General features: G+C 38.4%; 1 protein-coding gene across 2 annotated transcripts in view; it reads right to left on the bottom strand.

Moving 5' to 3' along the window:
* The window catches only part of LOC107671345 (patched domain-containing protein 1-like), an 11,770-nt gene extending 7,660 nt beyond the window's left edge, over nt 1–4,110 (bottom strand). The window contains exons 1-2 of one of the 2 annotated variants that reach the window (XM_016464237.1): nt 3,987–4,110; nt 2,701–3,178 (exon numbers count right to left, since the gene is read on the bottom strand). In XM_016464237.1, the coding sequence (XP_016319723.1) occupies nt 2,701–3,048 (348 nt within the window). In that variant the 5' untranslated portion in view covers nt 3,049–3,178; nt 3,987–4,110. The remainder of the gene's footprint in view (nt 1–2,700; nt 3,179–3,986) is intronic. The other variant, XM_016464238.1, reaches the window with a different exon arrangement.
* Nucleotides 4,111–9,921: the final 5,811 nt, after the last annotated feature.

Raw genomic sequence — 9,921 nt, 5'->3', positions numbered from 1 at the left:
ATATGTCACTCCTGAAACTTTGCTGCATGCAAGTTACAAGTTATGTGGCTGTTGGTCCTGTTAGCAGCACGTAAAACAACTTTTATTTAAATTCTGAATCGATTATAGGCTGGAAAGCCAGCAAATAGCACTTTCATCTAACGCTAATCACTAAAAAGCTGTCACTCACTTCAATTTATCGCAATCTCACGATTCCGTGATATGAAGCTCTCAGAACTGCAAATAATATCTTATTTACATCGTGTCTATGTGTGGCGTTTAGCATTCAGTGAATTCTGACTGTGTCACCCTGTATCTATTTATATATCTTTTTTAATATCTTAATATATTATTATATCTTATATTAACCATTTGCACACACGAGCATTATCCGGCTCCGCTCCTCCCGACCGCAGACGCAGGTTTACAAGCCACTTTTTCCTGCTTTTTTCAGTCAATTTCTTGACTTTTTCCCCTTTATGAACAACACATTTTCGTACACGATAAAAGCTCCTTGTGGTTTCTCGGTTTGGTCGATTTGAGCATCCATAAACAACGCAAAACACAGGCATTTTGAGTTTTGTTAGTGATTTCTATGGAGAAAAATCACTTCCTGCCCTCCAGCTGCATTTCGCGCGTCATCAGAATCACATGATTACAAACCACCTATACTCGAGTAAATTTTAAGTATGTGATTATGTAAATATTTCATCGCATTTAGTTGCAACTATCTTGTTGCCAGGCAACAAAAAAGCATGTCGCTGCAGGAAGAGTTTGCCAACAGTTTTACTTCCTGTTAAAAACACAAACACAACATCAAAGAAAAACTTTTCGACTTTCTTCCAAGGCAATCCATGTGAGAGGAGGATTGACTGTCCTCTGAGGTCAGTCTCTCTGCGTTGTTAATGTCAGACTGATTAGACTGTGTCAGACTCAGATCACCGGGGGAGGCTGCCTCCTCCAATGCTCCTCCAGCCTCCTTGAGCAGCAAAGAAATGTCAGACACACACCAATCAGGCCTCTAATTGCTCAAGCTTGATAATTAACCCTCAGTTGGAGACTAAAGCATGACATCTGCATGCCCACAGTCTCTGACCTAGACAGACGCTCCAAATGGGCTGTCTGCTCTTTATCCATTGGAAACAAAAGGCGTAGAAAAAACTATATATACTACACAGAATATAATCACCTCAAGTCCTTTGAACCGTGATTTTTCCTTCTTTCAGGATCAGATCAGATCTCAGAATATGCTATTGTCACGCTGCATTCGACTCTATCAAATCATGGCTCAGCAGAGGAGAGCTAACCTCATTTCCAAAGGTGGTCTGTGATACAGTGAACAAGGTTATAGCAAGACCTGTTGTTCTATTTCTGGACTATACAATGCATTGTGAATATTAAAAAGTTCTTAAGATGTGGTTGCTGCTCACAGCTCAGGCTTAGTTCAGTTAGCTTAGGAAAATTGAAATGAATGTTTCCAGTTAGAAAGGATGAGACTAAAAGCACATGATGTGAGTACTTTGCATTTAATAATAAAGTGTCTATGCTAGCAAAATGTCAATATGAAATGTGAAGCCACAATTTCATCTGCATTCCACAAAAAGAGGTGCTCATTTGGTTTTTGCCTGAACTTAAGATTTCTTGCAAGTACAGTATAAGCAGAAGTTGCCAGCATCATTCATGTTGGTGGTGTCTGGTGGAGTGAATTTTGGATCTGGATTAGGAAGCTGTGTTACAGCAAGATAAAGTAGGCCACAAGCTAACACTCTGACCGGCACATTGGATGAAATTTTTCTAATATTAAAAAAATATATGATCCGGGGAGAGCCATAGGAAGAGAACTTTCCTTGAAATCCAGTTAATATCATAGCACCTGTATCACAGGGGAGTTAAAATTAAAGATTTGTTCAGTTTTAATGGACAGACATGTTGTCAGAGTTATTATTCCAGTGATTCCTGAGTACTGGGACAAAAAATAAATAAAAAATAAACAAGATAAATAAATAAAACAAACAATTAATGATTACAGAATTATCTACCATTTTCTCACTTACTATGGGACTACTATCAGATACAATATTTAATTAACATACATTAAATAAATATTGATTAATCAAGCATTTTGACAAAAATAACCATACTTATTTTTCATATCACACATGTATTAAATGTATTGAATTTCTTTTCTTTTTTGTATTGCTAGCTATTAATAGGAGCAACTTAAAACATAAAGAAAATTATCTAAAAACCTCAAACAAGTTCTTTACAATTTGTGCAACGAGTTATTCGCATAATGTTGTGAATGTAGCCAAAGCATTACGTAAATCTGTAAAATAAATAAACGCTATAGCAGAACCTGTGACATTGTGGAACTGATAAAATATGAAAAGAAGGACTTCCGAGTATAAAAACTGAATTAGATATTGATATTACATAAGCACAAAAAATGTTTTTATGCAAATATCTAACAGTGCTGGAAAAAGCAGGACTAAGTTGAGATGAGATAATATATTAAATTATCCCAGATTTCAGGAACGTGTGATTTTTCTTTACATGATTTAGGCCAACCTCTGAAATATGAGTAATAAGCTTCAGGGAAAAGTTGGATCTGCGAACAAGTAGCTAAATTAATAAAAATAATGCTTCATTGAATCCTGACAACATTATTGCAACATTTTAAACTTTGAAACAAAGCAATTACTCCAGATAAAGTTCGCTCACCTTTAGGACTGAGTTAACGTGGTGAGGGTCCAACACGCCCCCCCTGCGCGAAGTCAAGATGACCCGGCCATATCTGCCGGGTGTTTGCAAATCCGAGTAGAGCGTGTGTTTGGATCGGTTTACGGGGAACAAACTATCCACCAAGTTCCCCTCGATCTTCGCCAGGCTGTGTTTGGGGGCTAACAGGTACTCCACGTTTTCCTCTATGCGGTATCTGCTGAAGCTCGCGCCCAGCAGGATGGAGATCAGCACGGGCACAGAGGCAAAAAACACCGGGTGATTGGCGACAAAGTGGCCCAGTTTGTGGAATGACGTCCTGAGCCCTTCGTGCAACACTTGTCGCAACATCCTAGAATGCAGCAACAGCGCAAGGGCGATGAACCAGCATCAGCATCAGAGATCCGGAGCATCAGTGTTCAACCCACGCAGCTGGATCACTGAAATGATGAAGCGTTGCGTTGAATATCATCAGGTCCTTCTGGGTCAGAGACATTTTGTTAGTACTGCATTTACTTTACTTTTAAGAAAAAAATAAAAAAAAAGTCAGAATGAAAATGCATTCGAAACGCTGCTGCGTTGGGTGATTGTTTGCATGTGGCAATATCAGTGTGCGCATTATTCAGAGACTTTCAAAGGGGACGACATTTCTTTCAGTATTTTGTCAGTAATTTTGGGGCGCAGTCGGTTGAGGTTCGTTTAGCTCAACCCAAACGGTATTTGGCGTCGCTTGTAGAGTTAGGTAACCTGTAAATAGGCTACCTCAAAGACGTTTTAAACAAGACGCTGAAAGGGTTTGTCACATGCAAATCTACAATGAAGTCATAAATAATGAGACTATTATGATTTATCGATGTACCATCGCACATCGAGAAGCGAAAGCGCTCGAGTAGCGAAACGTTGCTATGGTTATCTTCTCAGAAAAGCGCTATTTCTGTACACGAGTGTGTATTTTAGTACAATTCTGACTTATTTGTAATCTAACTTTAACTGAAACTTCGTTTGAAATATACAGTTATGTAAAAATACGTACTTTTAAGAACCCTCAAACCATTTGTTTCGACTTCCTATGGGGTTCAAGCCTTAATTTTGGGGTCAACATCCAACCCCCCTCCTCCCCACCCCATAATTTGCACCCTGGGCAATTCACTTTTTAAGGGAGCGACAGGTTATATTCATAGACATAAAACCCCTAAACCGGCACGACGATCTGAAACGTGGCAAAAATCTGTCTGGTTTAAACTGTGTGTTTTTTCAACAGGGAAAGGAAGATGGTTCAGAATTATTACCAGTCACGTCTTTGCAGTTTCATGCCATCTGAGAGACCCAATTTCCATAAATGCGTCGTTGATCCGAGTGCCAGGAATTATATGCTCGTTTCTCGTAATAGAAACGAGTCACCTTTTTCTTTGAATATCTCCACAGCGTTTTAGAAAGGATGAATCCAGTACATATCGGTGTAGTTTTAACAGTGAACTGGTCGTGTACTTACAAACAGTTTCAAATGCGCAAATACAGTTTTGTATATTCCATTATCTATGAGGTGCTTGTCATTGATCCATATTAATCCCGTACCGCGCCCAGCACGACCGCTATCCGTTGTTACCAATCTGAAAACACGAATCTCCACCACCGACCCGCGGTGCAGAATGCGTGCGGGCTCTGCGCAGCTCCAGCTCGGCCACTTGTGTGCATTTCCGTACCGAGTTAAGGCATTCGTTTACTGCGCAAGGCAGCTCCACACAAAATATTCACAAACGAACGCGATGCGGCAGTTAATTGCTCAGTTACGGAGCTGATTCAGAAGTTCCAGTTTCCCGAAGAGCCGGCCGGTGAATGCCGGTGGTGCCCCCACCCCCATTACACCTAATCACGGGAATGGGGTTGTGGAAAGGCGAAAGGAAAGCTTTTCTGATTGGTCTGTTAACGTTAGACCATACAAGAGATAATAACACACACAGAGACAACGATTATGTGGAATGTATCTGTGACAGCCTGTTAAAAACTGACGTGTTATAGAAACTGTTTGCAATTACTATGCTAATTTACACGTTCAATTATTGTGTCAGTGCACACAGAGCGGGAGCACTTTATGTTAGACAAATTACCACCGTTAAAACAAAACGAATACATTTGGCAAACTGATATTTACCTCTAGGGGAAAAGTGCTCAGAACCAAAGCTAGTCATAGGCTTGATTCAGCACCATGGACAGAGATGAATGAAGTACCACTTTTGGTCTTTTTGGAGGATCTGCAAGAACACTTTTGAAGATGAATTTGGGGACCATTAAAAGAACAGTTCACCCAAAATGAAATTAAACTTGTAATTAGACTTGTAAATTATTGTGATGTTTTCTTTTTATCATCTGTTTGGACTCTCATTCTGACGGCCCCCATTCACTGCAGAGGATCCATTGGTATACAAGGATGTAATGCTAACTTTCTCCAAATCTGTTCTGATGAAGACGCATACTGAGGGTTTTCAGCAAATTTTCAGTTTTAGGTGAGCTATTCCTAGTCAATATACATTTTAAAGTTTACCATGATTTTTTGTCTCCTTTTGATGTGATTTTGGTATTACTGGCACAATTGCCCATCTTCTCCCTGAAATTGCACAATTCTTACAGTTTGTATCCTTCTGTATCCTTAATCATGGCCAGGGTTATACTGTCCCAGGTCTCTTTGAATTCCTCAGACAGACAGGCTCTGGCCGACAGATCATTTAATAACACTGTAACAGTCTGCTGGAGTGCAGGGGCATAGCTCTGGATCTACCCATGCATGTCTAATCAAGAATTGAGCCCATGATTGAGCACGACTCCCCTACCTGGACTGCTCCAGTGCCTTCTGCTTTCCTCTGAAAGTTATTTGATATCACATATCCAAATTAGCACAACTATATTTTACATGTGGTTTATTGAAATCCACAGTGTGGTTGTTCAGATGGATGTTATGTTTCTTCTTCCTGCCTCTAACCTTTGACCTAAGCTGTAGACACAAAAGAAGGACTTGTAATGATCATCACTGTTTTATATGGTTATTGCCATGGTAACCATTGCTGATGCCTCCTGTAGCCCATGATTTGCCATATCATTTCAGCAAACCGACAAAGAGTGGTTTCCATGGTTACAGCTTTAGGGCACCATTGTGACTTCACAGCTGAAAGTGCTGGTTGTGTTTAGTATCTGTAATACCTGCCTGAGTAAATGTTTGGACTCATGTTGTATTTTTGCTCCTGCGGTATATTGTGCCGGCAATACATGGAGCAAATAATGGGCTTGATTCCTAGGGAATGCACAGGCAAAATATGTAACTTGAATGCAAAAGTTGCTTTGGATAAATGATTCTGCCAAATGCATAAATGGAAATATACAAATGCAAAAATGCGACACAGAAAGTGGAAAGTCTAGGCTGACTTTATTTTGGGAGATTGGAGAAGAACTGAAGTTTGTTACCGTAAAAAGGTAGCGAAGGTTCAGTTTTCACAGAGGTGGGAGTGTGCCTCTGGTTGTTTGGTCTCCTGCAGTAAATTTACAATAGTTTCTGGAAAGAGTCAAAGATCAGAGCTCGAATCTCACTTGAGCTGTACTGCGTTCAGAGAAAATATGAACTGAATAAGGCTCAGTTTGCTTGCTGTGCAGTGGAGTCTGGGGAAAAGTTGATATGAGAAGAAAGAGGAGGAGACCTGGATCGAGAGGAGAGGGGAAAAAGAGATAGAGTGAGAGGGAAAGAGCGTAAGAGTGATGGCAGGGAGAGAGAGAAGGAGAGAGATGCAGAGAAAGGCAGGGAGGAGAGAAAATGTGAGCTGAATGTCAATTATGTCATTTTCCTTCCCTCAATCTTTATCCTTATTTTACCTCAGACTTTTTCCAAATAATTTTCTTAATCAAATTTAATCTTGTTTACTAGGAGAATTCTAAAAATTCTTAGAATTTTTTTATATTTTAGAATCAAAATTATGCAAGATGATATTAGATAATGTCTTTAATTCTATATTTAAGTTCATTTTTATACTGTAATGTTAAGGTTTGTCTTGTTTTAAGCATAAACCTCACCAAATTTTGTTAGGGTTATGCTTAAAACAAAGAAACACATAAATAAATAACATAGATAAATAAACATCGAGATATATTCTCTGTAAACAAGTCTTAAAGGGATAGTTTATTTAAAAATGAAAAACCTCTGTCATCATTTACTAACCCTCATGTCGTTCCAAACCTGCATGTTTTCTTTCCTCTGCAGAATGCAATATATTTTGAATAATGTTGGTGCTTAGCAGAAGAAAGAGATTCATACAGGTTTGGAACACCATGAGGGTGAGTAAATGATGACAGAATTTGTATTTTTGATCTAACTGTCTCTTTAAAGGGGTCATGAACTGCCTTTGTTTTTTATTTTGTACTGTATGAGGTGCAATTATAATGTTATCAAGATTTTTACATAAAAAAACATCATAATTTAGAAGTAGGCCTAATACGCTATTTCCTGTCCTGTTTTGACCCCCCTCATCAAAACGCTCTGTTTGAATAGGCATGGTGGATTGTAGACTCCCAGTGGTATGATTGGCTAACAGTTGTGTATGTTTAACAGCCTACGTCCTACACAGATGGACGCCGCTGTGATTTAGGTTAAAAACGCATAAATACTCAGCACATATCAAACGATTTGTAATAACAAGCAAAGCAATAGTGATCACGTAATGAAAACAATTACTCACGTGGTGCGACATCAGATCCAAATGTCGGCACAGCATCATCTTTTAATTTCAGTTTTTCTGAAAATCCTGCATCAAATTCTCAGTTCATGACCCCTTTAACACAGTGGTCTTTTTTTAATGATATTCAAGGACTTTCTTTCACAAGCTTTTTTCCCTTCAGTTTACTACAGAAAACTTTAATTGCATTAGCTCTTGCTCTTTCTGCCAGGATCTCTGTCCCCATAAACCATACAGTGCAGGCGTTGCTAGACCTTAGTGAGTACAGCTGCTGCAGTAAGCTATTTTTGTTCATTTCACTCTGATTCCCTGTCTTACTAGTCACTAAAAACTTCCCAATTAAATTACAAGAAAAAAAATCAAATCTGTCAGTGGTACTGTTATACATCTACTCACTGATGCACATCAGCTCCTATTTATTTAGGGGGATGACTGAAATTCATAAACTATCCCTCCATTCCTACATCTCTCCATCTGTCTGTCCTTATGACAATTTCATCCCAAGAGGACAAACACAAATAAGGGAGAGATTGAGCGTTATGTGCATTTACAATGTAGGCACTTCATATCTGATGGCAGTAGGCTATAAAACCACTCTATATGTCTCTCTGTCTTTCTCTGAAGGTGACAAAGTCAAGATAACTGAAGCTAACATCAGAAGGAAAAATCTGCAAAGCGACAGAACAGGAAAGGATGTCCACAGTGAATGGGAAATTACACCTTTCTGACAATATTAATCCTGCATCCTGCTGACTCAAACTGGGCACAAGAATTGCATGGTAAACCTCACCACATGCTCACAGGAAGCGCTAAACATATTTACAAATGAGTCATTTCAGGAATAAACACACAAACACATAAGGACATGTTCATATAAACTGGTCATCTCCATGTACTCTATATACAGTATATATATTTCCAGTATATACTGTATATTAAAGGTGAGTTTAGGGTTAAGATTGGAGTGAAGCATAACACAGATACATTGTGCATTGACATGCTATAGATCACTGCACACCGCATTTCCAAGAAGTAGCATTTTCACACAAATATTTATGAATTTTTATGCACCTGTCTTCTAAACACATATCTTGAACTGAATAATAAGAGAACTCTGTACCCACCCACAGTAATAGTACATTCAGCACTTCTTCTCTTTCTGTACTCTCTGAATTTTTCTTTCCTGTCCCTCACTGTTCAGCTCCCTTAACAATAATCTTTAGAAAATATGCAGAAGACTTATATGTCTAATATTTGTTTTGTTTTCCTGGCTCTGCAGTTTTAAAGCAAAAACATCAGCAGAGGCACAGTTTGAAAAAGTGCAGTAAAAGTTGTTTATAATAATGGCAATGCTTTCATTGGCCAGGCAGTTAGATTGAGCTCAGCGGAGGCAAAACGGTAATTTAGAGGGAGATTGAGACATCTGTGCAAGTAGCGCTGGGAACACTGGACCAATGAGCCAAATAGTGTCTTTATCTTCTCTGTCCTTCTCTTTTTTAATTACGGTCTATATAAGGATAGCTTAGATATTAAAAACAATACATGGCCAAACATATATGGACACCTAAACACCACATCTATATGTAGTAGTTCAATATTTAATGTCAAAACCATTGGCATTAATAAGGAGTTTGTCCTCTCTTTGTTTTGGTGTTCCAGTTCATCCCAAACTCTTTCATTAACAGGCCATTTGGTACCAATTTTGTAATTAAAATTGAATTTATTTAATTATTTAATTTAATTGCAATTAAAATATTTGATTGAAATGATTAGATTATACGCAAATTCATTCATCAAATTAATCACAATTATTTGCACATATCAATATTTGAAAAAAAAAAAAAATCATATGGTAGGAAAATTATTACCGAATTTGCATATGGGTTGCCAGTGTAATCCACAATGTAATTTTGAAAATTTTTTATATATGTTTAATTCATAAAAAATTAACATACCAAATTAATACATCAAATTGACCACTATAGTATATTTTCTTGTCTTTAATTTACACTGCCATGTAAAAAAAATGGGATGGGGGGTTGGTGAACAAAGGCCTCCTGTAGCGAATCCATGCGTTTTTGTCAGAAAAATATCCATATTCAAAATGTAATAATCATTTTAATGTAGCTTATGCCAACAGTTGTACACGGAAGCAGCTCCGGGCGCATGACGTATGAGTTCAGCGTTGCGCATGCGCCGGTGAGTCTCGTGAAAATCAATGTTTGTTAACAGGAGCAAATGAAGCAAAGTTTCCATACTTTAGCAAAGGAAAACCAGTCTCCTCTTGGCTTATATCGAAATCCTCCGACATTCTTCTTAACAAATCCTCGTTTTGTACTTCTAATTAGTGACCGTTGTTTTGTTTTGATCTCTCCCCTGCGCTTCCGCGTTCGTCACTTCTGAGCCGCGCATGCGCAAAGCTGACCTCATACGACCGAACTGCTTCCGTGTACAACTGTTGGCGCAAGCTACATTAAAGTGATTATTACGTTTTGAATATGGATATTTT

The sequence above is a fragment of the Sinocyclocheilus anshuiensis genome, unplaced genomic scaffold, assembly GCF_001515605.1.
Source record: "Sinocyclocheilus anshuiensis isolate Anshui unplaced genomic scaffold, SAMN03320099.WGS_v1.1 scaffold1568, whole genome shotgun sequence".
Classification (NCBI taxonomy): domain Eukaryota; kingdom Metazoa; phylum Chordata; class Actinopteri; order Cypriniformes; family Cyprinidae; genus Sinocyclocheilus; species Sinocyclocheilus anshuiensis.
This window is presented reverse-complemented; position numbering and strand designations above follow the sequence as displayed.